The sequence below is a fragment of the Anser anser genome (genome assembly GCF_964211835.1).
Source record: "Anser anser genome assembly, chromosome: 1".
Classification (NCBI taxonomy): Eukaryota; Metazoa; Chordata; class Aves; order Anseriformes; family Anatidae; genus Anser; species Anser anser.
Genome location: NC_139720.1, coordinates 79,986,778 through 80,014,148, shown reverse-complemented (window position 1 = coordinate 80,014,148; position 27,371 = coordinate 79,986,778). Strand labels below are relative to the sequence as shown.

General features: G+C 38.5%; 1 protein-coding gene across 5 annotated transcripts; it reads left to right on the top strand.

Moving 5' to 3' along the window:
• Positions 1-1,446: 1,446 nt before the first annotated feature.
• LOC310896031 (solute carrier organic anion transporter family member 1C1-like) lies at positions 1,447-27,371 on the top strand. Of its 5 annotated transcripts, none has more exons than XM_083827860.1 (16): positions 1,447-2,734; positions 8,701-8,759; positions 9,743-9,885; positions 12,048-12,189; positions 12,277-12,409; positions 14,547-14,662; positions 15,459-15,605; positions 15,722-15,820; positions 16,890-17,135; positions 18,633-18,797; positions 19,582-19,777; positions 21,237-21,399; positions 22,444-22,628; positions 23,448-23,512; positions 25,435-25,552; positions 26,126-27,371. In XM_083827860.1, exons 3-16 carry the CDS (start codon positions 9,754-9,756, stop codon positions 26,340-26,342), a joined length of 2,124 nt encoding a protein of 707 aa, XP_083683986.1. In that variant the 5' UTR covers positions 1,447-2,734; positions 8,701-8,759; positions 9,743-9,753; the 3' UTR covers positions 26,343-27,371. The 5 variants fall into 5 exon arrangements, with proteins under 5 accessions (XP_083683986.1, XP_083683987.1, XP_083683984.1 ...); XM_083827861.1 differs by lacking the exon at positions 1,447-2,734 and adding an exon at positions 5,013-5,512 and having other exon boundaries at positions 8,742-8,759; XM_083827858.1 differs by lacking the exon at positions 1,447-2,734 and adding an exon at positions 5,013-5,512.

Sequence of the window (27,371 nt, the reverse complement as noted above, 5' to 3'; positions counted from 1 at the left end):
TTATACTGACATAGTCAGAGCATAATAACAGGGCTTGTGACACTGTTTTGAAAAATGATGAGGACACAGCCATTTGTGTTTATATGCCATACACAGTACATCAGTAACCATAGGTCCTGTAATAAACAGCATTAGACCAGGACCAAAATGCCTTGTGAATAGAAAATGTCAATCATGTTATAAATGTAACCATGAATGGAGTTAAATCTGGTTGGCAGCAGGTCACAAGTGGTTTTCACAAGGGCTCAGTATTGGGGCCATTTTTTGGAAAATATTTTTATCAACTATTTTGATAAGGGGATCAAGTGCACACTGAGAAAGTTTGCAGATGACACCAAGTTGGGAACGTATGTTGATCTTCTTGAAGGTAGGCAGGCTCTGCAGTGGAATCTGGATAGGCTGTATCAATGGGCCGCATCCAATTGCATAGCCTTCAGCAAGGCTAAATGCTGAGTTCTATACTTGAGTCACAACAACCCGACGCAGCGACACAGGTTTGGGAAAGAGTGGCTGGAAAGTAGCCTGGCAGAAAAGGACCTGAGGGTGCTGTTTGAAAGCCAGATGAATATGAGCCAGGAAGGCCAATGGCGTCCTGGCTTGTATGAGATATAGTGTGACTAGCAGGACTAGGGAAGTGATTGTCCCTCTGTACTCAGCACTGGTAAGATCACACTGCAAGTACTGTGTTCAGTTTTAGGCCCCTCATTACAAGAAGGATACTGAGTTGTTCAAATGTGTTCAGAGAAGAGCAATGAATCTAGTAAAGGGACTAGAAAACAAGACACGTGAGGAGTGGCTGAGGGAACTGGGGTTGTTTAGCCTAGAGGAAAGGAGGCTGAGGGGACACCTCATCAACTACCTGAAAGGAGATTGTAGCAAGGTCAGTGTCAGTCTCTTTTCTCAGGTGAGAAGAGACAGGACATGAGGAAATGGCTTCATGTTGTGCCAGGGGAGGTTTAGATTGGATATCAGGAAGAATTTCTTCAAGGAAAGGGTTGTCAGGCATTGAACAGGCTGCCTAGGGTTGTGGTGCAGTAGCTATCTCTGGAGGTATTTAAGAGGTGTGTGAATGTGGTGCTTAGGGGCTTGGCTTAGTGGTAGACTAGGTAATGTTAGGTTGATGGTTGGACTTGTTGATCTTAAGAGTCTTTTTCAACCTAAATGATTCAATAAGAAACCTGCTGGAAGTGGAGGAACACCATCTCTGAGAAGAGTAGTAGAGGCCCACATCTGTTGTAGGACTCCTGCAGAAGAGTAATGAATTTTGACCTTTTGCATGTAGTTAATTCTAAGTACATGATCAGATGACTGTGAGGATATGTGTGACTCTTTTAGTGAATTGAGCGTGTGTTGTTGTTTTTTTTTGCTTGTTTATTTGTTTGAATTCAGACCTAAATCTGATGGATACAATCATAATATAACAGTATGTTTTTTATTTGCAGTAATGAATGAAGATTCCCTTGACCACATTATTGCTCACTTAGTTGTGGAAAACTAAAAATAATTCTACATAGAAAGCTACAGTTAAAAGGAATCCATAAAATACCAAGAGAGGTTTACAGAAGAATACAGAGCAAGTTATCCTTGAAGCCATTAATAGGCACACAGTGGAGTGGTGATTTTGAACAGCCAGAATACATTTATCAAGGGCAAATCAAGGCCTGGCCAAGCCAGTTTCCTTCTGCAATGGGATGTCTGGTCTGGTGGACAAGGGCTGAATAGCACTTGTTGTTTACTGTGACTTTAGCAAAACCTTTGACACAGCCTCCCTTAGTATACTGGTAACCACACTGGTGAGACATGGGCTGGAAAAGCAAACTATAAGTTGTATAGAAAACAGGAAGACCTGAAGTTGTGATCATCAGTTCAAAACCCAGCTAGTGGCCAGCTGGTAGTGATGTTCTTTAGAGGTCAATACTGAAGGTGATACTGGTTAACGTATTCACTAAAGGTTTGGACAGTGGGCCTGGAAGTGTTCTCAGAAAGTTCATGTATGATACCAAACTGAGGAAAGGAACAGTTCATATGCTGGAGAGCAGAATTACTGAGGGGCTTTGAAAAGGATGGAGAACAGGCTGATGCAAACCCATGAAGTATAACAAAGGCAAATGCAAAGCCTTGCATCTGGGATACAATAAATCTATGCAAGAGAATATACCAGGTGAGTCAGCTAGACAGAAAACAGCTTTGCAGAAAAGGACCTTTGGGTCCTGGTGGACAAACAGTGAGTTAAACATGAGGCACCATTGCACCTTTGAGCCTACAAGACTAACCACATATTGGCTATGGTTGTAAAAGATCAGAAGGTCTAGAAAAGTGATTCTTTCCCTGTGTGCAACACTTGTTATGCTACATTTGGAGTATTGTGTTTGATTTGGAGCTCTCCAGAACAAGAAATACATTGATAAGTGGAATCAAAGTGAGTGGACGATGCACCTGATTGCTTTCACTAGCTACATAATGGGTACTTAGAGAGAAGACAACACCAGACTCTTCCCTCACAAAAGAATGAGAGGCAAGACGCAAGTTGTAGCAAAGGAGATTCCAATTATATATACATATACATACAAATGCATATATACGTGTTATTCACTGTGGGAGCGGTCAGACAGACACTGGACCAAGTGCCAAGGGATGCTGTGAAACCTCCAACCAAAACTTGACTTGACAAGACCTGAGCAACCTTACCAAACTTTGAAGTTATTCCTGCTTTTTGCACAGAGGCTTGGACCAGGTGAGCTCCAGAGGTTCTTTCCAACCTAAGTTATGTTCCGATTCTAAGACTTTTCTCTAAGATTACTTTTTTTTTGGAAGGCATCCCAAACTTTCATGAGGCCAGCAGTTAAGACCCATCTATTTTAGGTTTCTCTGCTAGGCACCAGTCTGTCTCTTCAGTTTTCATTACAATTATTAGATTTCTAAGTATATTATGCGTGACATTCCAGTTTCACTTTTTAAAATGACAATAAAGGCACAAAGTTAGATGGCAAAGTTATACAGAGAATTCGGATATCGTAAAGGGAAAAAAAGAAGGATGAACCTGAGAATGGCAAAATAGGAGTGGAATACAGTGTCAGATAGAAAGTGTCACAGTTAGTGGCCAGTGACAGGAGTTTCTGCTCCAAGGTAGAAACTCCCTAGCTGGAAATTTTTTAGAAGACCCTGAGTGCATCCATTAATCATAGATGGCTAGGAGTGACCCTGAAAAATGTGCTTTTCTGAAAATGTTATATGTAATCTTAGAATATATCAGACAAGGCTAGAGATAAGGAATAGTTAATATTTCAAAATGTGGCACTGGTGAGATTACACCTGGAATATTGTTTACATTTTTAGCCATGGTCATTGATGAAATAAGGATCCGGTTGGAAAGCACTGTAGCCAAGGACTCCAAGAATGTGCTTGCAGAAACAAGAAAGTCTATTCTTCAGGAAGTGATTGAACTTGATTAGCTTGTTTACCTAGTAAAACAGGTTGAAAAGTTGATTTGTCTTCATTTATGATAAATGTTGAGTGCTAAGTATTGGACTGAGCAGAAGAGCTTTTAATCCTAATGGACCCAGCCAGTGCAAAACCAATATATAATTTGATCGTGAATACTCATAGAATGGGTATGGTGGTTTTACCCTGCAGGGCAGAAAAATTCCACCACAACCTCTCTCTCACATCCCCTCCTCAAAAGAAGAGGTGGGGGAGAAGGAAGTATGATGGAAAAAAAAAAAAAGGAAAAAAAAAAGGCTCACGGGTTGAGATAAGGATAATTTGATTAAAGGAAACAGAAAGGGGTGTGTTAGGTAGGGGGGGACAACAAGCAAAGGCCATGCGGAAGCACAGAGGGAAGGAAAAAAAAGTTTTCTGCTTGTTTGGCCATGTTCTCTACATGTTTGGCCATGTCTTGGGAAGCAGGGCCTCAATACATGTAGTGGTTGTCTGGGAAGACAGACATCTTCATCAGGAAAGCCTCCCTTCTCTTTCCTATTCCCCACCTTTTATTGCTGAGTGTGACACCATATGTCATGGGCTATCCCTATGATCGGTTTAAGTCAGCTGCCCTGGTGATGTCCCCTCCATACCCCCAGCCTACTGGCTTTGGGGGGGGGCTTTGGAGAGAGTCTTGGTGTTGTGCCAGCACTGCTCAGTGATAGACAAAACTGGTGTGATACCAATGCTTTTCTAGCTACAAGTGCAGAGAACAGCAGTGTATGGGCTGCTGCAGGGAAAGTTAACTCCATCCCAACCAGACCCAGTATACTGAAAACCAAAAGAAGTTTCCTGTGTACCAGGGAAGCAACATTTTGCAGTAGCCTTAGAAGGGGATGGGTTGGGAGGACTACAATTCTTGTTGTTTTCAAGGCAGAGTGTGGCCTTTTCACCAAATGTGGTTTGAGATTGCAGGCTGGATTTGTGACCTAGGATTCCAACTGCATTCTTATTTTATGATTTTATTAATGCCTGCATGTGAATTGCCATGCCATATAACCTTGGTGTGACTACCATTTTCTTGATAATTATGTAGCTTGTTCTAGGGAACTGCCTGGTTAAATGTCAGAAATAAAAGCCATGAGCAGTGCAAGATATCTCTGATAACAGTACTGAAGACCAAACTTAATTAAGATTATCCAAAGGTCAGGGTTATTAAGTAGTCTGTAATCGTTCATAGCAGGTTAAAGAATGGCCTGGGTGACTGTGGTGGCAGGGAACGTGCACAAACTGCAAGGAATGGCACATTTTGGTGTAACATCTAGGCAGACAGCAGTCATTGTTCACATACTTTAAAACTGACATTTTTTTTTTTTTAACTACAGGTACTCTTAGGAATCAGGCATAATCCACAATAAGAGCGCAATCAAATAAAATACTTCTCGGGAACCCAGCTCAGGTTTCCTTGAATTAGAGCTGTAAGCAGGTAAAGGGCTGATCCAAAGTACACACAGCCCCAACACACTTTCGGGTTGGGTTTGCCTGTGTTGTTAATAATGCTGAGGTATAAACCTAAACATTCTTCAAAGCATGAGTGATTTTTGAACACCCAGTTTGTTCAATACACCAAATGTGTGGTATTTTCTCTTCCTGCAAGTCCTTGGCTGGCTCTAGCATAGCTTAGCTGAAACAGACATTAGCCATAGACTAGGAAAATAAAACTTCTTATCCAAATACATTTTAGCTATCAGTAGGATAGCTAAAGCAGGAACACTTCTGAAGTTGGGACATCCAATTTTTAAATGCCAGGAAGGTGTGAACTATTTGAATTTATAAACTAAATAAGCTGAGGAAATCAGATGTTTCACAAAATTAATTTTTGACCACTGTAGATAAACACGTATTTTGGGACCTTTAACAGAGGGCAGAACTGGGAGGAGACAAGATTAAAACTGCCTAAACCATAGTTTGTGTTAGAAGTTAATGATTCTTCTACCAAGTACCAACACAGCCTTGCTTAAGGAGAGAATCTTCTGGCTTTTGAGCATTTGTGTGGTAATATAACTGCTGTTGTTGTGGATACAGAACCTAGGTAGGAACCTCTTTAATATTCTTTTTGTTTGTCTTAACCGCGAAATGTTGCCATTTAGCGTTTGCGGCTAACAAACATTACCTGTGTAGTACTGGCTGCGTTTCCTGTAACCAATTACACCGCTAACATTGCTGTTGTAAACATCAAAATTTTAATGATGGCATCATGGATTTTTATGTGTCTGTCTGAACTGTAAGCATCATATGTCATGAACAATGAAAGTAGCATTTAGGCCTGTGTGGTACTGTGATATTCATTTGTCATTTTACATTAACTTGACAGGTCTTATTATGAATCGTTAATGTATTTAAAAAACCGTAAGACAACTAGATTAGCATTTCAGCTACTGTAAATCGATGCAGTTCCATAAACTACTGGAAGAAAACTGTCTCTTGATTTCTGATACTGTAATCTATTGGGTAGTGATACAGCTACTGAGAATGCCACCGCAGTGAAAAACAGCTCAAGGACTTAGTGTCTTTGCTGGATTTTAAAAATTCCTCTGAATCATTGTATTTTTCTTTTATAACTTCTATAAAATCCATAGCAAACTATTGCCTTGACATTTGTAAACTAATTATCTGCTATTCGTGCTAAGTTGTTTAACTTGGTGTTCTTATTCATGTTAATTTGCATATAATTAGGGAGTGGGAAACAAAGCTTTATTTTTATTTGTAATGTTCAATAAGGGGTAGATCTACCTTGCAGGAACAGAGCTAGGCCATGGGCCCTATAAGGTCATATACCATGAAACACTGAAGAAGCCTGCGGCTGTCATTTGCAAGGGTGGCTGCTATCCTAGGGAATGGGCTTGCGAGGTGCCACACACTTCCCACAATGCTGTGAAATCTCTCAGCTCTCTCCAGCACAAATGATCCACACTGATTACTGGTTAAGATGCTTCATCTTCCCTCTTCTGTTTCTCAGAAGTATCTGTACTGAGCACAAGACCAAACAAGTTTGACCAGCTGTTTATCGAATGTTCCCTGAGCGTGATGGAAAATTGAACTAGAAGAGCATTAACTTTCATTCTCACAGTATGGCTTGGGGCATCTTTTTTTGTTTGCTTTCCTTATTCTTGCTTTTGGGAATCGTATTGTTTTCTTCCTTGAGGAAGGAAGTCAGTGTGGATTTTGTTTAGGCTGAGAGACTACCTAACTAACTTAAATATTATTTGACTGATCTTGCCCTTCTGCAAATACAGATACCTCAAGGAATTACTACAGCAGAATGGCTTGTGCAGGTGAAGTGTAATAGTTATAGAGAAGTCATATGACTGATTGAACACATTTGATACTTTTCATTTCATACTTTCATTTCATACATTCCTTACACATTTCATACTTTTCCTCAGCTTGTAACCAGCTCCTTAATTTATTAAAGGTGGAAAAAAAAAAAGTGAAATAAAGCTAAAATAGCAACTTCATCAATACTTGAAGTTGTCATACTCAACAGCTAGTTTATGTTGATATCAATAACAAATAAATGTTTTTTCTTTTTTCTTTTTTATTCTTTTTTTTTTTTCTCTTATCTTCTTGTGGCATGGCATTTTCCCAGCCCTGATCTCTTCTGTCTTCAACAGATTTCCGTGTAGGTCAAGGTCAACTGAGGACAGCAGGCAAAGTTGCCAGCAGCTCCAACTGTTGATCCTTGCACATAGCTCACTCTGACATTTCTCCAGCACAGGCTGCATCATCTTTTCACTTCCCCCTCTCCCACTCTTCTCCAGCAAAAGCAGCACCTTCTCCAGCAGTATCTTTGCAAAGCAGTGATAAGACATTATTCACCACTGACAGGAGCTGGTCACACTTGTTCTTGCCTGAGCGTCCCTAGATCTCTGGAGAAGCTAATTACCATCTTCTAGCTGGCTTCATATTTTTCAGTGCACATCAGGTAGCTTTTGCCCCCAGAAGATGAATTTTACTTTATTTTTCTTCTCTTTATCATCCTGGATCTAGCTTGATACCCTAACCTCTACCTCTGGCTGCCTTTTTCACTGTTTACCTCTAACTTCTTAACCTTTCCTTTGATACTTACTGCTCCTACTTTCAATATGACTGTTCTCCTTTTTTGTGCCTTCACAATCTCTCTTAGAAATATTTACCAGGATGCCCTGCTGAACTTCTTCAGTTACAGTTCTGGATACCTAACTGCCTTTGTCTTTTCTCTACTTTACCTCTTATTTCTATCCACGTCTCTCCCTTCACGTCTTCTCTCCTTATATTCAGATTCTACCTTCAAACACTCTAAAAACTGCAAATTCTGTAGGTCTGTTACCTGCAATGACATGTTTTCCCAGCATCTTACTGTAGTCCTTTGTGTATCCTTACAACAGGGAGAAGCTAATACCTTCACATTACATAGGGACAGTCAAATTTCAGAGGATGATGTGCTTATAAGTACTGACTCCCTGAGTGCTAAAAATCTCATTTCACAAGCATTTATTTTGGTAGTTTTGCAGACATGAGGAAATATCCTTTCCTCTTCTTCTTGTTCCTATCTGTCTGAGGAAGGATTTTTATTTTTATTTTATTTTTTATTTTTCGTGGATCTGTGTTCTGACCCAGATTTACAGCACAGCCACAGAAGCAGTGGTACTTTCATGAGTGAAGAGTGTGGGAAGCAATGGGAAAGGAAAGGTATTGTTTCTGCCAGCATTAGTATCTAAAGAACGTGCTCATTAACTTAATGAAAACTTAAGAAAACTTAACTTAACTTAAGAAAATTATTTAAATCTCTTTTTTTGTGTACTTTTTTTTAAACATCCTTATGTGTTAACCCTGTTCCATCTGAGTGAAGAAAAACATTTTTCACCATCATGCACTAGAGCAATGCCTACTCTTTAAATGCTCTGACAAGAGTTACTCTGCCATATGGCCTGTAGCAAAGCAATTTGCAGATGCAGATGGACTTATTCCAGCACTAGAAAAGTTCATCCAACTTTTTTCAACTCCGTTCAAGCATGGAAAGCCTCTCTTTGTATGAGTTTCCTCCCCTCTCTTTCTATCCTTCTCACTCTTTTCTGAAATGAGGAGAGTGCTGTGAAAGGTGAAATAAATCAGTTCCTGTGAGCTATGATTTGGGGTCGTTAGTGCCAATACTCCTATCTCCCCTGTGTGTCAAGATCTACAGGATCTGAAGAAATCTTTGTTTCAACTGATCCATTTTTTTTCCGAGGGGCTCCGCAGTGTCATCTGGATCTTCCTTCAGAAATCTGTTCTGTTTGTAGTTGGAGTTGCACAAACGGGCAAGTGTTTTACTTCTTTGAATAAACTTTGCAAGTATATACGTAGACTTTCCTTACAGCATTTCACTGAAATATTTTTCTGTATAATTGCTTACCCATCTCTCAAATATAAAGATTAAGAAACTGAAAAAAAAAAAAGGAAAGAAAAAGCTAAAGTATGTAACATTCATTGAACTAAAACCAAATCCAACTTAATCATGCAACTAGTCTTTCAACAAAAAACGTATTATTTCAAAGGAGGAAATGATCGGTCCTCTTTGGATACTAGGTGTTGTCTTCCTGGGGGAACTGGAGCAGTTCTGCTTAAATCCTGACTTGCAGAGGACTCCACGTGTCAGGGAATATAGATAGCACTCTGTGGACAGAAGGGGACTAAGGACACCCTGTATACTGCAAGAAGAAAAAACATATAAGCTCCTTAAAAGAGGTCAGGTAGATAAAATAATTTATTATTTTGTCATCAAGAGTTGTTTCCAACAAGTCAGTGCAAAAGGACAAGTTGAATGGCACAGTGTTATTACACGTCTTTCCAAAATGCTGATTGAGTCCTAAACCACTTGACCCACAAAGTCAGAGCTTCTCTAGTACTCCCTGTGCTTCACTGCTGATACTATATTGACCCCTCTAATTCACTTTTGGACAGAGACTTTTTCTTTTACTCTTCTGTAGAAATAGTCTTTTTAGCATTAAAATCACTATAGACAGAAAAAAAGTAGGGTGAGGGGTGGGGGCAGTGGAGAGAGTGAAGAAGCATTTCACTTTAAAAGAAAGATGTCAAAACAAGATACTTCAAAATTTAAACAGGTGTATGCTTTTAAAGATCTAAGTCATTGAGCCAAACCTTTCCAGTGGAAAGATTCAGTTTCATCATCTCTGTGTTTTCTCGTAACTACTGTTTCATTAGAAAAATTATCAAACAACTCTATTTTGACATATGTATTTTTATATCTACTATTTTCTCTTGGGTTCACATCACTGAGCAGACAAATCAACCATGACAGTGGAAACTGAATCCAGCAATGTTGATGACTCAAATCAGGAAGCAGAGCCTGTCCAGCTTTTGGATGATGAAGCAAACAAAAATCTACCAGTCAGAAAGAAGACTACGTGTTGCACGGGATTGAAGGTTTGGTTCTTATCATGTTAAGAAATCTCATTCAAGGTTTGACATTATAGTTTACTTACTTCTTGTTCCCCCTGTCTTTTTTGGAAACAAATACACACTGCAGACGCAGGGAAGGGCTGGATCTTATCTAACTTTCCCTAAAAATAAAAAATAATTTAAAAAATCCTAATCTAACATTTACTGTTAAATTACTTATAGTTAGGTTCCCATTTTGGTCACTGAAGACAGGTAGTCTCCAATGGAAGACTTGAAATATCCTAAAACAGGTAGCTACAATACATTGACGTCTGGAGTTGTTATCAACACCCATTTTTAGAGCTAAAATGAGGTGATATGAATCATATTCCAGGACTTCATCTAATCCATTGATTCATGCAAGCATTCACACTTTCAGGAGAACACAGGAACAACAGACTGAACAAAGCTGGTAAGCTAGTGAGAATTTTGCTTTCATGTTAAAGACTTTAGTATTTATTGCTTGTGGCTCAGGTACAAATAAAAGATTATTTGAAAAATATAGGCATTTGTAAACTTCTCAAACACCCAGAGTGGTTTGGCTCAAGTACCAGGCAAAGTTTGTTATATTTCTTCTTTTATCTGACTCACATCTGCAAAAAAATACACCTGCAAAAATAGAATCTGAGCTCTCTGGGAGACTCACAGGACTAACTTTACCATCATATACATGGGCAATGCTTCAAGCATGTGGATCTATATCTGCATGTTCCTGTGACTGACTTTATGGCAATTAGAGTTTAATAGAGATAATACCTTGGAGGTAACAAAAGACAAACTGTTCTTCTACCTCACCTTCCTGTCAAATATTTTAGGGTTTACATGGGGACTGCATTTTCAAACACAAAATATCTAAGTCATTTTTGTTTGTGTTTTCATGCTTATCGGCAGTTTGCAGTTCCAGCCAAAACCTCTGAGACCACTGCTGGTATAAGGCAGAAAAGGTGGTTCTCACACACTTTTTTGCCAGTTGAGCTCAGGAAATCCAAAACAGATCAGGACAAAAGCCTGCACTCATGTGATTTTGTCTTCATTCCTTGACCAAAAGAAAAGTACCTATTTTCAAGCATGTGCTTGACTTCATTACTTACAGTAGATAGAATTGCAAAGTCTGAACCTATATTTACTTTTGTTTACTTACCCAAAGTTGTGGTGTATTGGAACTTTTACCCACTGAGCAATAAGTCTATTTGTTTTTAGATTATGTTGAAATAGTTAGATAATATTTAAACAAACTTAGTTTAACTTGTTTTCAAATACACCTTTATTTGCAAAAACCACAATGTGTGTTAGTGGAAGTAACTATGAAATTACTAAGAATTTCAAGCTTCCCTTTATGAAATATATGATACAGAAGCAATACAGACATGATTCACATATTTCAAAATATATTTTAGACAGAGAGGAACTCAAATAAGCCTGTACTGCCTTCCACATACTAGGATACCACGAAAACTTGCATAAAGCCTTTATTTTGGTGTCATGGCTAGCTATATGTTTGAGTTAGAACCAGTTATGAACTGAGATAAAGTAAGTGACATGTGGCCCAAGCAGAAGATAATTGGAGCTAAGATTAATTTTAGGTTGGACTAGTTCCATTAAATCTATCTTGATGAGGTATTTCACCTGTGTCAAATTTTTACATTTCTGTGATATTTAGAAATCTAACCATTTTGATTGCCCAACATGGGCCTCAGCTTTTTGATAAATTTAACCACAGGATGCCAGTAAGGTAAACAGTCCCCAGTGAGTTGTCTGCCAAATTTGAGTTCTAGAGTCCACAGGATTCCTGCTCTGGAATACCTATGACCAGCAAGGCAGGGAAGATCAGGCTGTCTGATCATTAAGACAGCCATTGCAACCCTGAACGTGAATAAAGCAAGTGGCTGCTTTCAGTGCAGCACCCACCACCAGCCCTTTCCTGTGGGGAGAACCTAAGCAGGGAGCAAACATCATTGAGTCCACCCTGGCGCCACTCTCTCATAACTAGGGTACAAGAAAATTCACACACAATGTTTTCACTGTAATTTGAGTAACAAATGAACACCATGATGCTTGTTCTGCACAGTTTTAAAAATATTTTGATCTCTATTTGACCGGTTTTCCTGTCCCTACTTCCCATTTTTTTTGTCTTAATCTTCCCTCAGATGTTTCTCGCTGCTTTATCGTTCAGCTACTTCAGTAAAGCATTGTCTGGTACAATTATGAAAAGTTCCGTCACACAGATTGAACGAAGGTTTGACCTTCCATCCTCTACTGTTGGTTTCATCGATGGGAGCTTTGAGATGGGTAATAATATTCTGTAACATGCAGCAAACTGTTTAGAGAACTATGAGATATAACATCTGGCATTAATTTTGGTTCATTACTTTCTAGGTAATTTGCTGGTGATTGCATTTGTAAGCTACTTTGGAGCTAAACTTCACAGGCCCAAAGTCATTGCTGTTGGATGCTTTACTATGGCTTTGGGGAGTCTTTTAACAGCAATGCCTCATTTCTTCATGGGATAGTAAGTACTTATCAAGACTAATTTGAATAACATAGCACTGAAGTTAGATATTGCTTTCTGATTTTTGAATGAAAGCTGGTGCATTTTGAGACTTAGATTTCCAAAGACCTATAGCACCCACTTTAATATACAATGAATTGCACACACCACTGTTCATTATATCTGGTTGAAAAAATATGGCTCTTCTGAAGTAAAAGTTCAATTTCTGGAAAAAACATGAAAATCAATATGCTTTCATTTTCAGTCAGACTTCTTCAGAGAAGAGACAGAGAAGAAAGTGATTCTACGAAATCAATACACTTTTTTTTTTTTTTTACAAAATCATTTACAAAATCATGTTCTTTGAAAGTCTTCAACCATGCTATTACCCTGATACTATTTCTTAAATTATATACTCTTTCTGAATGGCTAACTGTAAGAACACCTTATTGAGAAAATCAGTGGTAATATAATAATGTGGTATTGCTGGTTGCTAACAGAGATGTCAGGATAACGTAGTTGGGAAAGTCAAATTGTTATGAACCACAATTTCCTATACCTATCAGAATTCACACAATATAGAAACCACCTATATGATTTCCAGAAAAAAAAAAAAAAAAAAGATTGAAACTTGTGCTGTTTTGAGCAGGACCTCAACCAGCTCTGAGCTGATAGCCTTATACTGGGAGACATCTCTACCTGAAATCTGACTTTATTTATAGTAACAAGTAACTCTCACGTAAAATCAGGGCTCCAGAGATTACTCATTGAAGAAATCAGCCTACAGAAGTTCTCACTGGAAGAAATCCATCTCCTTGAAAGAGGAAACCAGAACCTTGTTGTGTAAGATGGTGTATTTGTGAAACAGATTCTGCCCTGTTCTGTAGCAACTGCTCACACAAAGCAGCCTTTCAGCTTCAGAGCCAGCAGATGCATCAGTGCTCATAGAACTGGTCCAAGGGCATTTTCTGTTCCAAATGCTCATGTCTGGTTAAATTGATTTACCATGGCTGGTTAAAATAATTTCTATGCATCTTCTCCAGATTCAGAGAATTACTGTATTTTGCTTATATGTGATAATGTTTCTAGCCATAGCTTTGATACAGTGATAACATAATGAAACACATTTCTGTTGCTCTCTTAAGTGTATTAGAATAATTTAAGCTATACTAATGCAAAAAGAAACCTACAGAATACATATATATATTTTTTTTGTCATGATAGTGGATCTTGCACTAGCATTAAGACTTGTATTTTCCACTGTTTAAGCCAAGCTGTGTATCTGTCTCATCTACACTAGGAAACTCATAAAGTCTCTCATGAATTTGGGCCTCAGTTTTCATGAGGAAATTATGCACTGTCTCCTGTGATGAACACTCTTTGTTTCAACCTCAAAAATAAGCCTGCCTGATCTAATAGAGCCAGCCCAGTTCCTAGAAGCAGAGTGTGTGTTTTACTGCATTGTTCTTTCTAAGCTCAGTGTACTTTGCACCTCAACAGGGCTCGTATCTGGGAAAAGCATGATGCTAACGCAGTCAAAAAGTTCCAGCACCTGAGCTGCTCAGCTGTCTGCCCAAAGCATTGCCCTGCTTCCCATATACACAGCTAAAGAGTGTCATTTAAAGACTGTCTTTATCTACCTGCTACTATAGAACAGCTCTTTCTAAATCCAATGCCAAATAACTGGCAAATAGGTACCTCCCGAGGATGACTTCTCCCTTCCTTACATCTTCCCCATCCTCTCACAAATATGTATCTAAGATAAAAAGGGAGATTCACAATCCAGAGATTCTCCTTTTTCTCCTTCACAGTTTGGTCAACATCGGGATTTCACTTGGAACAGACCCTAACTGTTGACAGCAGAAATTCAGTCCTACCTGAATTACTTTCAAAAGCCCTTTTGATCTTTCCAGCTTAAAAAGTTATGTCTTCCAAATGCATGATTCTAACTTTTATTTGCTCTTTATTTTTGCTATTCCATATTTTTAAAATATGCTTCAGTAATTTTCATTCTTGTTCCTTCAGTAGCAGTCTGGATTGATATTTAAACAAAAATAACTTTCTCTTTAGGGAAACAGCAATTGAGTTATTCCTGCCCTACTGCACTGGTATTTACCTACTGATCATTGCTGCTAAATGTACAATTGTGTGTTTTCAGTTATAAGTATGAGACAACATCACATACAGCATCTTCAGCCAACTTAACTTCAAGAATAAATCCATGTTCCCTTCATCAAGATGTGAACAAAACCTTGTTGGAGGCTTCCAAATCAGGTAAGGAACTGTAAGCACAAATACAGGAGTTAGTTTTACCTTTGGTTGCAAGTTATTGCCCAATACAAGATGCCCAGTTAGGTTTCTAACTTCAGTCTCTACCTACCTGAGAATATTACCAACACTTCAATGCATTTTGTTCATTTCTTCTGCTGAAGAAACATTCAGCAAACACAAATTACTAGGATCCAGATCCCAGCTTTCCTATGTTCACACTTCCAAATTACAATAAAATGACCCTAACACTGAAGGAGATGCTGAGACTGTATGCAAAGAGATTTCTGAAGGGATTCAGTTACCCAGAACCAGGGGTTTGGGGGCTGGAAGAGTTATGGAGGGGGGTGAAGTTGCACAGAGTTAACTGGAAATAAATGGAGATCTCTATGATCTTACTTAAACTACGGAATACAGCTGTTGTACAGGTTGCTTTGCATGGATCATGGATAGAGAGAGTCAAGCTGTGTCCCATCAATCTTCTCAAACTTCTAGTTTTATATGCCAGATAATATATTTATGATAATATCAGTCTATATTTTTTTTCATATGGACATTTTTTCTGATGGGTGATATTTATCTGTATCTTTAGAAACCAAAAAAATGGAGGTGGAGGAAAGTGATAATAAAAGATTATTAAAAGTTATAATGAGGTTGACATCCTGCCATTAAACTTCCATAAGGCGAATGCTGTTAATACCTTAAATACTAAGTTATAATCATGTGCTGAATTTCCTCTGATTTGTCACTATTCCCCATTCAATTATTCTATTATGAAAATGTAACCTCTCATTATCTACAGATTGTGAGAAGGAACCATCATCATACATGTGGATATATATCTTACTGGGAAACATGCTACGTGGAATTGGTGAGACTCCAATAACACCACTGGGCATCTCTTATCTTGATGATTTTGCTAAGGAAGAGGATGTTCCTGTATACGTAGGTAATCTCAACATAAAGTAAACTGAGAGATTCTTAGCGTAAGAGGTTGATCATCCTCTGCAGAAGAAAACATTAAGCCATTAAAATTTACTAGCATTTGCTTCATTATATTTCCAGCATGTTTGCACACAATAGGCATGTTTGGCCCAATGTTTGGTTTCCTGTTGGGATCTTTATGTGCAAAACTATACGTGGATGTTGGATTTGTGGATTTAGGTAAGTGAAGCAGAGGTAAAGCGAAAGTAAGCTAACAGCTGTTGCCAACAGGTTCCTCTACACCAGATTTTTTATATTAATTATATTAATTAAACTATATTTAGATTACCTTAATTATATTAATTTTATTATATACTTTGTTATAAATTTACTACATTTCTGAAAGCTTTTAGCATAAAGGCAGAATTAGAAAAGGAAAATATTTTAGAATCCTGCTTTAGGTTTAAAGGATTAAAATATACATTTAATTTTAAAAATTAGGACCAAGAACTCTTACAGACTAAAGTTTTTCTAAATTGGGATCTTAATAAGAGGGTTCTGTTAGCACATCAATTTTCTTGTTTTGTTGGATTACCAGCTCTTTCAGCTGGGCATTTTATGTTACTTACAATTCATTTAATGTTTGCAGTACCCAATATTCTTTTTGTCAGTTCTTGCTCATTTGAATGAAAACACATGTATGTAATCACATCCACAGAATGCTAGAGGGAGCAGGATAATCCCCATAAGTGGTGGCCATGGCCCTGCATCCTATTCCCTTCAGAGGCAGGGAACGCATCTGAGATGGTGTTTCCTGGCCACTCAGTTTCCTATGTGTTGGATAAGGACCTCTGGGTTACCCTGTGTGACACAAAATGGCACTCAGAATAAGATGCAGACAGACAGATGAAACATAACACCATTAACGGTATGATTCCTGATGCCTTCAATGGGTGAAAGGTCCCTCATTAGATGGTTATCATTACCACTGAAACTCAGCCATTGTAAAAATGTAGCTATTTTAGCAGACAAAAAGTGGCAGTTTCATCTTCACAGAATCACAGAATTGTCTAGGTTGGGAGAGACCTCCAAGATCATCTAGTCCAACCTCTGTCCTAACACTAACAAGTCCTACACTAAACCATATCACTAAGTTATATCTTCTACTAAAGAAGATATACACTACACTAAACCTACTAAACCATATTACTAAGTTACATCTTCTATATATATCTAAGTTATAAGTATATATCACTAAGTTAATATCTTCTTCCTTTAGGTAACTTGGTTCTGTTTCTCTTATTTCTAGGAAGCATCACTATCACTCCACAAGATTCCCGCTGGGTGGGTGCATGGTGGCTTGGTTTTTTAATAGGTGGAGTGATCAGTTTCCTAGCTGCTATTCCATTTTGCTTCCTGCCAAAGAGTCTGAAAAGGCCAGCGGAAGCTAATCATGACAAAACTTCATCTAGTCTCCTGGCAAATATGGGAGCCATAACGAAGACACTTACTCCTGCAGAACCTAAGCCAATGAAGTGGTCAACAATGATGAAAGGCAAGTGTTTTTTGTGTTGTATAAATATGGAAAGTAACTGGCACAAAGTACTGCAGAAATGTGATAGTTCTTCAGAACATTTTGCGTCCCATACACTTCATTCTAAATGCTATTCCCATTCTAAAAGCTATTCCCAGGAAAGGAAGTGTCCAATAAGTATTATGAGAAGTCAAGGAGCTTCTTCAAGAACAGCATATGGCAGAGCAGAGATTGCCAATGAAAATGACAGATGATTAACATTCATTAAAACTTTCAATTAAAATCTTGAAAAATTCCATAAAGTAATACTGCATATAAATAATGCGTGATGTCTCTAAGCACTCTTTTACCTATTTTTAAGGAAAGGGAAGAGAGAGAGAAAAGGCAAAATGCATTGTAAAAGTACTTATTACAATGTTTTTTTTTTGTTGTTGTTTTTTTGGAGGTCAATGGTCTAGTGCTAAATAAAATGAATTTATTTGAGCTGTCAGTATGAGAAAACAAATGGCCTGGATGACAGTTAGTTCTTTGTGTTCCCAAAGATGAGGAAAAATTCCACCTTTTCTCCCAAGCTACAACCACAGGACAAGAGGAAATGGCCTCCAGTTGTGCCAGGGGAGGTTTAGGTTTGGATTTTAGGAAAAAAGTCTTCACTGAAAGGGTTGTGAAGCATTGGAACAGGCTGCCCAGGGAAGTGGCTGAGTCCCCATCCCTGGGGGTATTTAAAAGACGTGTGGATGTAGCGCTTAGGGACATGGTTTAGTGGTAGACTTGGCAGTGCTAAGTTAATGTTGGACTTGATCTTAGAGATCTTTTCCAACCTAAATGATTCTGTGTTTCTGTGAGGTTCTGTATGTATCATTGCCTGAGTGGAACCTACCTCTGAAAGTTTGCACTACAAATTTGAATAGGGGAAACAAAATTTCTGTATCAGGAGCTAAAAAAAACATTAGAGGTCTCCTTTGCAATATAGAAAGTCAAATTATTTTTCTGATCATCATAGAGCTCATGGAGACTCTGAAATGCATTGCTGCCAGAGGCAGGCTAGAATGCCAGTTCTGATTGTGCAGTCGTTAGAATAAGAGAGAGGGAAAAGGTGAAGGGAAGAGATGGCTTTCCATCATTAAAAATATTCTACTGTCTTAGTTCAGATCACAGTGGAAGATACGCCACTGGGCATCTCCACAAAGGCACTTGACACTTAGCCTTGAAACTGTGATGATATTCATGTAAGCTAAAACAAGTCTCTGCTTCAGAAAGGAGCCCTTTTGTCTTCTCATTATAGGACCCAGGCCTTAATCTGCAGTTCTGTGTTCTTTTAAGGTTCTCTCTCCTTATCTCAACTTCTGGAGTTTTCAAGAGCATGGTTTGTTTTCAGATACTCACAAGCAAATGAAGATCAGTAGGACTTGCCCTTGGACATCTAAGAGAAGCATTTTGCCCTAAATGTCATAGATTACTCACCAGTAATTATTTCATGTATATTTCAAAGCCAACTCATATATCCCTTTCTTTCAGATTTCTATACCTCCCTGAAAAAAATATTGAGTAATCGAATGTACTTTACATTTTTGTGTTGCTCACTGTTACAGTTCAGTAGCTTTATTGGTTTCTTGACTTACAAGCCAAAGTACATGGAACAGCAGTATGGACAATCTACATCTAAATCTAACTTTCTAATAGGTGAGTTACACTGTGCAATGACTTTTTATCTTGTAAATGGTTCATGGGGAGAAGTTGTGTCATTCTGTTTCTGGGACTGAATTCCTTGTAGAACAGACTGATGTAAATGGCAGTCTCTCCGAACTTGATTTAGATAAAGGCAACATATAAACTACAGTTTTTGTGTCTATGGAGCTGTAATAAATAATTGTATTATATTCTTTATATTTGTATATATATATATATATATAATATTCCATTCAATTATTTATACCATATTCTATTATTATAGCAAAAGCACCAAAAATATTCAATGAATGGTGTGTGGGAGTTTAAAATGCTTCAACATCTGATTGCTGGGTACCTTGCAAAGTGGGAGCAAAACACTGTGTCAACTAGCTGGGCATACAGGGGGTTTTGAGAGTTAGACACTTCAAAATAACATCCACAACCCAAGGACTAGGCTCAGCAGAAAGCCTCTTAGACTCATTATAATACAACCTTCAGCTGCCAGGGACGTCAGCCTGAGGACAGAGTTTGGCTCATAAGCTCAGTGTTACTCTTTTTTGGTAGCACACTGGAACAGGCTCCCCAGTGAAGTAGTCACTGCACCAAGCCTGTCTGAATTTAAGAAGCGATTGGACTGTGCACTGAGTCACATGGTCTAAACTTTTGGGTAGACCTGTGCGGTGCCAGGAGTTGGACTTGATGATCTTTATGGGTCCCTTCCAGCTCGGGATATTCTATGATTCTATGATTCTATGATTCTTTTCTTTTGACATTTCCCTTCACTAATCTCTTTCAGGACTGACATCCTTACCCCCTGTTGGTATTGGGATTTTCCTAGGAGGGCTCATAATGAAAAAGTACAAAATGGGCATCATTGGAGCAACCAAGTTTGCATTTAGTATGTCATTTTTGGCTTATGTCCTCACTCTCTTGCACTTTTTTGTTGGCTGTGAGAACCATGTGGTAGCAGGAATAACAGTGTCCTATGATGGGTGAGTATAAAATGAAGACTATGTTTTTCTTCATGGCAGCAATAGTTCAAATAATATACTAAGATATCAAGGCTAAAATGGGAACATGCTTTTGCAATGCTTAGAGGAAGAAAACACTAACAAGTATCATTGTCATAGTTTTGTTGGTCAGCAGAGTGTCAGCCTGCCAAAGCGCAACACTTGTTGAAGTTTACTTAGAAACACATTAGCAAAATTGCATCACTACCAATGAAGGTTTTGGCCTCTGTGGGAGTGGTATTGCTGTTTCACTTAGTGCCATCTCTACACCAGAAGTAATCTTCTTGCAGAGTGCATTCAGACCCAGTAAAAAGGTGAGGTATATGTACCGGAGCGTTGGTAGCACATCCTGCACAGAGATAGAAAGACTGCAGCATCCTAGACTCTCAGACTGCTGTAAACTAAAACGAAGCTTTTATGCCTACTGAAGTTGTTCTCTCCTGTCGAGATAGAACCAGGGTTTAAAAGTTACAAGCTATTATTTTTTCATGGAGTGAATAAAGATACCAGAACAGTGGGTTTGTGCAAGAACATCATTCCAAAGGGCCCAGCAAATCACTAGCATATGGGTTGGCACTATCTCATGTCCATCTTACTAAGAGTACTTCATGGCTGCTGTGGCCCTTTCTGCATCTCCCTGGAGGCTTACCCACAGTTCATCAATTTGAGAATACAGTTCAGTAATTGAGGCATACTGGTTCAAAGCTGAAAATGTGGAACACGACAGGCAGGATGCCAAGGATTTTAACATTTTATGGAAGCTGAGAACTAATTGTCTGTCTTTTGCCCTGTGCCCTGCAACATGTAAGATGTTCATTAAAAACCCAAATAGTGGCCTAGGAAATGTGTTCAGTAAGCTCTGAGATGAAAGAAATGCCAAGCACATAAGCTTAGTTAAACAGGAAAGAAGATGTGGGAAGACATCCCCCTGTTACAGAACTCAGTTCAGGATGTCTGAAAGTAAAGGGGAATACAGCATTCTTCATACCTCCTGGGCTCTAAGCAAAGACTATTTTTAGTGATGGAGACCAAGAAGTCTAGTTTCTACCACTGGTGCACTTTTACCAACAGCTAAAGAAGTGCTTGATAAAGCTGTGTTAACTGTTCATAGCTCTGGGTACAACTGACCTCTCAAAGACTTTCAGTTTTTTCTTTTTCTTTTCTGTTTATAATTGCGAACTAGAACCAGTAGCAGCTACTTTATTTGCTATAGCATTCTGTGTAAATTAGTGATCACTTTAATATGAGTATGAGTGGGATGGAATCTAAAGCAAAGAGATCAATATTGCAGAGACTCAAAATACATATCCTGGGCTTGTGAGATGGGTTTCAGAACAGTGACACTGTTGTATGCAAAGGGCTACGCTGGCATCATTGCTGAATTAAAAGTTATTCTTACTCTGTCAAGTTGTTCTTACTCTGTCTCAACTTAACTTCTAAGCAAACCAATTCCATACCATGAAAATGCTATGTTTTCTGACTGCAATTCTGACTGCAAATGTGCCACCAATGTGTGGGATCCTGTATGTGGGGACAACGGACTGACATACATTTCGGCATGTCTAGCTGGGTGTACGACTTCAGTGGGACATGGAAAGAGCATGGTAAGAGCCTACTCCAGCTTCTGTTTTTTTACTAGCTTACTTTCCATTTAACATCAGGAATTCAGCTGTATAATGTTTTTAAGGGAAACCAAATTTAGTGGGGAACAGTCAGTAAAGTATTTATGATTTCTGGCTACAAACAGCATAGAAGACATAGAAATTTCTCTGAATTATTGCAGATTAAGAAAAAAGCCCTATCTGTTTGTTGTAGTTACTAACTTTCATCTTTTGTGGACTGAATGTGGGAAACTAGTGATGTAGAGTGTTTACATGTTGTCTGAAGGTTGCCTGTGGTTTGTTTCTCATAAATCTCATTTTGGCTGCCCTGAAGTTTTTTGACCAGTAGTTAAATTACATTAACATACCATAATATCTTCCATGACATACATCATTAATGTAACAGCAGTCTGAAAGGCAAGTCTAAATGTCTGTGAGAGTGAGACTTCTGCCTACAAGTCTGCCCTCTGTAGAGGTTAAGGTTCATGGACCACAGTTCCCCTTACACAAGCAGATCCCCATGCCCCACAAGCCCTAATTAAAAACTATTGCTCTTAAGCTATCTGTACACCTACTGCTGATCTTGGGCAGGGATCTACATGAGTTGTGTCTTGACAGGTAGCTGCTACTTACAGCTGTGAGGTACCTCTGGTGGATCAGCCTCAGCAGAGAGGGACCAGTGACCCAGGCACATTACACAAAGTCAATTAACAGGTGGAGACAACTAGCACATTCCCTTGAACCTTGCTGTTCCCCTTCAACTGGTCTTCAGGTACACAAAGGCTGAGGACAGGTTCAGAGGTCTTGAAGGTACTCCAAACATCTTCCAAAAAGTGATACTCTGTCCACTGATAAAAAGATGCTGGAACATCCCTTCCTAATCTGAGGATTTGTAGGAAAGAAAAGAAGCTGCTACCCGTTGCCTCAAGAAAGGCAAGCAAGAAAAAAACAGGAGGCTTAGAAGGGCTTCAGACTCTGCCTATGTCTGAAGGCAGGATTCCCCATTGCGTGAGCAATGTCCTACCAAATCCATTTTGTGTCTTCCAGGTCTTCCATAACTGCAGCTGTCTTGAAGCCAGCAGTTTATGGTCAGGAAACAACTCTGTCACCTTGGGGCAATGTCCCAAAAGTGATGATTGTTCAATGAAGTTTATTTATTATACAGTAATACAAGTCATAAGTGGCTTTTGTTATGCATTGGGAGGCACGCCAGCGTACATGATTATCTTTAGGTAAGTAAAACTGTGCTGATGGTTGAGCTTTTCCAATGAGGGGATCAAAATGATTCAGAACCACATATGCAAATTTACATATATGTTTCAGTAATCCAAAGAGAAATTTAAATTAGTAGAAAAATGTATTAGTGATAAATTTAATGGGAGTCCTGAGGGCATTATCTCATCTGAAATGAACATGGAAAAGAGAATGCAAGCTCATCTCCCTTTCTAATTGCTTTGAGACATTTTTCTGAGTGCTGACCATGTTAATATTTGAAAGGAGATGTCAGAGACTGGATGTATAATGGGTTCAAGATTAGTGCACATATTGGATGCTTGAAGTGTGGTTCCTCATGAAACAGATTGTCATATTGTCAGATGGCTTTGTGTAGTTCCAGATGTAGTGTTGTATTGAGGAATGCCAGGTATAAAAAAGATGCTGCAAAAATGCTGCTACTCACAACATTTTTGTTCTAGGACAATGTGGTATTTTCTGTCAGGTGAGGAAAATATATGCTATGGAGTCAAGGCAGTTGAGGAGGCCATTTCATTAGCACTAGTATAGAGTGTGATTATGACTTTAAAATTTCAATTCTCTAATTATACTTAGTGAATGGACTTTCCAGGAGATAGATATGTGATAGAAAACAATAGATTCATTCACCTTTTTCATACCACTTAGCATATTTTCAGCAATCGTAGGAAGCATTCTCCTTGCAAAGCTTGACTTTCTGTCATTAAGAGTGTTCAATCTGAGGAAATTAACAGCAATTTAATAGGCATGTCTAAACACTTGATAGGCAAATCCTTCTTACTTATCCATCTTTCTTTCAGATGTGTTCAGCCAGAGTTGAAATCTCTCGCAGTTGGTCTATACACACTCATTATGAGAATGCTAGGTAAGTGAAATCATTCTAAGATGCTCTTTTGCATGGCTTTAAATAACACCAATGCAATCACCATTTGTAAAACATGTATACTTGAAATAGCTGAACATTCTGGGTTGTTCCTGAAGGTCCAACATATGCTGCAAAGTTCATTGGGAAGTCAGCTGACAACTTTGAAGAGATTTGACCTGCTGACTAAATGGTGTTGTGCTCTGGGAGCCTGGTATTCCGAAATGGGCAAAGTTTCTGAACAAATTTATATTTTATCTTGAATTTCTAAATAATTTTGTAAGGTTTCAAACTTGCCATTAAATCAGTGGCTAAGTGAGATGCAGTGCTGCAAGTGAAACCCAAAAGAAGTGCTCTGGCAGGACTTCATTCAACACCAATACAACTCTGTCCATAGCAAAGTGCTTTCTCTACACTAAAACTTCCTCTTCCTGGTACACAACAGGTTACATTTCATTTCCCTTTAAGCATGCAGCAATGCCCTTTTTTTTTTTTTTTGAGAGTAGTTAATGAGATGGTTGATTAACATGCCTAGGCCAGCAAGAAAACACTTCTCTGTTTTCTTTTGTTCTTTTTTGTTCTCTTTGTTGATGGAATAAGAATACCAGCTTTTCAGAAACGTAGAGAAATACATGTTAAGAATCAAGCTGGATTTGCTACAAAGCCTAAAAAAATAACAGTGGCTTCCAAATTTGGGCTGTAGTCTCTACTCAGGATTGTGATGAGACATTTGGAGACAAGAAGGAGCACTTATTTGTCCTCTTGTACATTCTTGTTCAAACAATGGAGGGGCAGAATTTCTCCCCCATCACTCGGGACAAACAATGCCGAGTTTGGAACGTTTCTGGCAATGGGAAAAATAAAATAAAAAAAAAAATTACAAAAAAAATAGAATTTCCCCTTTCTTATAAGCTTCTGCTGCAGCACCTCCAGAGAGTATGCTCCTTCTCTTGTAAGAAGGTGTAGAGCCACAGTTACTGATTTATGAAAGCTGGCATTGTTATACAGTGATTTGGAGATCAGATCTGCTCCCCTCTTCCTTCTGTAAGGAATATTCCAAATATCCCAAAACAGTATTTCTCCCATCATCCTGGCTACAACCCTAATGATCATAACTTGCAGGCCTTTATAGATAGCTTATTGAGTTTGCACTTTCACAAGAACCCTAAAATACAACAGGCTGAGAATATACCTATTACAACAAAATAAATTATTTCCTATTTAAGAATACAGGATGCCCATGTAGGAGCAAAGGCAACATGAAACATGGTCCTGTGCGTGTTGAAGCACATATTTCTCTGAAGTCAGTTCCCACATTTGCTTCAGCAAGGGTAGGATTTTGTCCCATGTCTGCCATCTTTTGCAATAAAGCATAAGCTTGTATCTGGCCAAATCACACTGATTTCAGTTGCTCTACTCTCACAGACATTTTTGAAAAGCATATTCAGTACCTCTAGTCCCATATACTTGGTGGTGTCCCTTCAGACAGAAGGGACTATCAGACACTATCAGACAGATGAAGGGAAGAGCCAGCATGGTTAATTCAGGCTGTGTGTAGAAGTGGGAACTGTATCAGTTCAGTGCTGCAAACATACAACTGGTCCACCTCTCCCCCACATCAGCTTGGCGTGCACTGGATGCCACACTCAAGAAACCAGCATGATGGAAGAATCAGTATGCACAACTACAAGCCTGGTCAAATCTCCACCATCAGAGCACGTTCCCTGGGAACTGATGCTCCCTAGGGCGCTGAGAGGGTGTCCCAGCTTAAAGTTATTCTGATAAAAGAAAAGCTCCCCACAGTCCAATCCACCTATTGCCACTCTTGCAGCAGATGACTTGCTACTAAGAAAACATAATGCTGCCTTTGAAAAAGTCATCTTTTCCTGTGATATCTTGAGACATTTTTGCTTTTTCCATTGCAGCTGGGATTCCTGCTCCAGTTTATTTTGGTGCACTGATTGACAAAACATGCTTGAAATGGGGAAGCAGAAGCTGTGGGCAGCGGGGGGCTTGCAGGTTATACGACTCCAATGCATACAGGTAAGGCAAAGTAGAGCACCAAAAACCTCATGCATTTCCTTTATACAGGTAGAAATTCCTCAGTCTGTCATACTGTAACGCATGAGGACACTGATCAAACATCATGGTCAGATACTAGCTCTGGACTCAGATTTGGTCATCACAGAATTCCTGAAATTGAGGAATTTTAGGATTAAATCTTAAACTCGTGGCTTTTTAGCCAGTTTTTATGTTGTGCAAAAATCCTTTGGCGTCAGTGACAGGGACTGTTGGAATGAAATATCTATTCTGATATCCATTGAATCAATTTAAAAGGCCAAGGGCTTTATGATTTACCAGTAAGAGGAAAGACACACAAATTTCCTCTGCAACTATTTTCATAAGCAAATAGAATTTTATATATTCTTTAACAGACGTTTTTACTAGCCAAAATGTCCAGTTTGTTGTGCGATTTGAGTTTTCAAATTGTCTTCCCCTGAGCTACTATGTGGATTTGGTGTATATGTGATCCTTAAAAGCCTTTAAAAGTGATCTTCTTCAGTTTCTTTAGAAACAAATAACATCCAGCACTACCTTTTATGTTCTATCCCACAGGTATGTTTACCTTGGTTTATCAGCGTTGTTGAGAGGTCCTTCCTACTTGCTTGCGATCTTTTTCTTTATATTTTTGAAGAAACACTTTCAAAATAAGAACTCCAGACCTACAGAGAATGGAGGAAAAGAAGATGTTCCCATGAATAAAGATGATAATTGCAAGAGCAAAGAAAATTTGGCAGGTTCTCTTGATGCAGAGAACGAATCATGTATTTAGAAAGCCATCTAGACCAGTGTCGCATGAATCAGGACAGCTTCCTTTAAAAACAGCTTTCACAATGTCATGAATAATTAAATAATAGTTTAGAAAGTTCAGAAAGGCAAACTGGTAGTAAATCTATGATCAACAATAAGAAAAACTTACATATAAGTATGAAATTGACTTACGTATACCTGGCTATAAATAACAGACAGAACAAATTATAGGAACTGAACTGAGTGCTGAAACGATACAAAAAAGTCTCCCTTAGCATTCTTGACAGAGCTAGTCTACAATTTTTAATGGGTTCAAAGATGAGTGGTGGCAGAACAGCCACAAAAGCCCCACAAAATGTGACGCAGATCCCATACGCAGATCCGTGCAGCAGAGTGACGTCAGAATGACAAACTTAAGTCTTACAGTTGCATCGTGATTTCATCAATCAGAATTCAAAACAAAAACAAAGCCTTTCAGCAAAATGCTTACACCTTATCTAAGTGAGTCATTGCAACAAACTGCCACTGAAAAATTAACAAAAGCAGTATTTTTCCAGGAAATATTTTTGTCTTAATTCAGATGAACGTTTTATGCCTCAGAGTAAATAATTATGTTTACAAATCTCAAATTTGTAGCATGTTATTAAAAAGTAATTTTTTTTTTAGTTAAGTCTGTTTGAAATGTAAGAACTATTCTGAATTTTGTAGTGATGTTTTCTAAGTAAAATTCATCCAATGTATGCTAGTACTTTTATTGCTATGCCACGTACTGTCCAGCAGAGGACACTCAAACAATAACTTTCCACCTATGACTATTGCAAATAATATATTTGCGATGTTCCATCTTTATTGTTTTGGGAGAAATTCATCAACAGGCAGGCAAAACACTCATCTGTGTTTTCATGCACTTTTTCAGCCCAAGCCTTTAGCTCATATTTTTAAAGTTGTTTTTGTATATTTCTTGATTTGAGTTCATTCTATTTGCGTCACTCGGCTTGACAACTGTGGTTACTTTAAATAAAAAGATGTGTACTTGTGTACCATTTAACAA

Excerpts from the sequence above, each read along its gene's own strand:
- LOC310896031 (XM_083827860.1), top strand. The coding sequence starts at position 9,754 with ATGACAGTGGAAACTGAATCCAGCAATGTTGATGACTCAAATCAGGAA. Across the intron at positions 14,663-15,458 it reads GTTGGAGGCTTCCAAATCAG|ATTGTGAGAAGGAACCATCA; the intron begins GTAAGGAACTGT and ends CATTATCTACAG. Across the intron at positions 25,553-26,125 it reads TACGACTCCAATGCATACAG|GTATGTTTACCTTGGTTTAT; the intron begins GTAAGGCAAAGT and ends TCTATCCCACAG.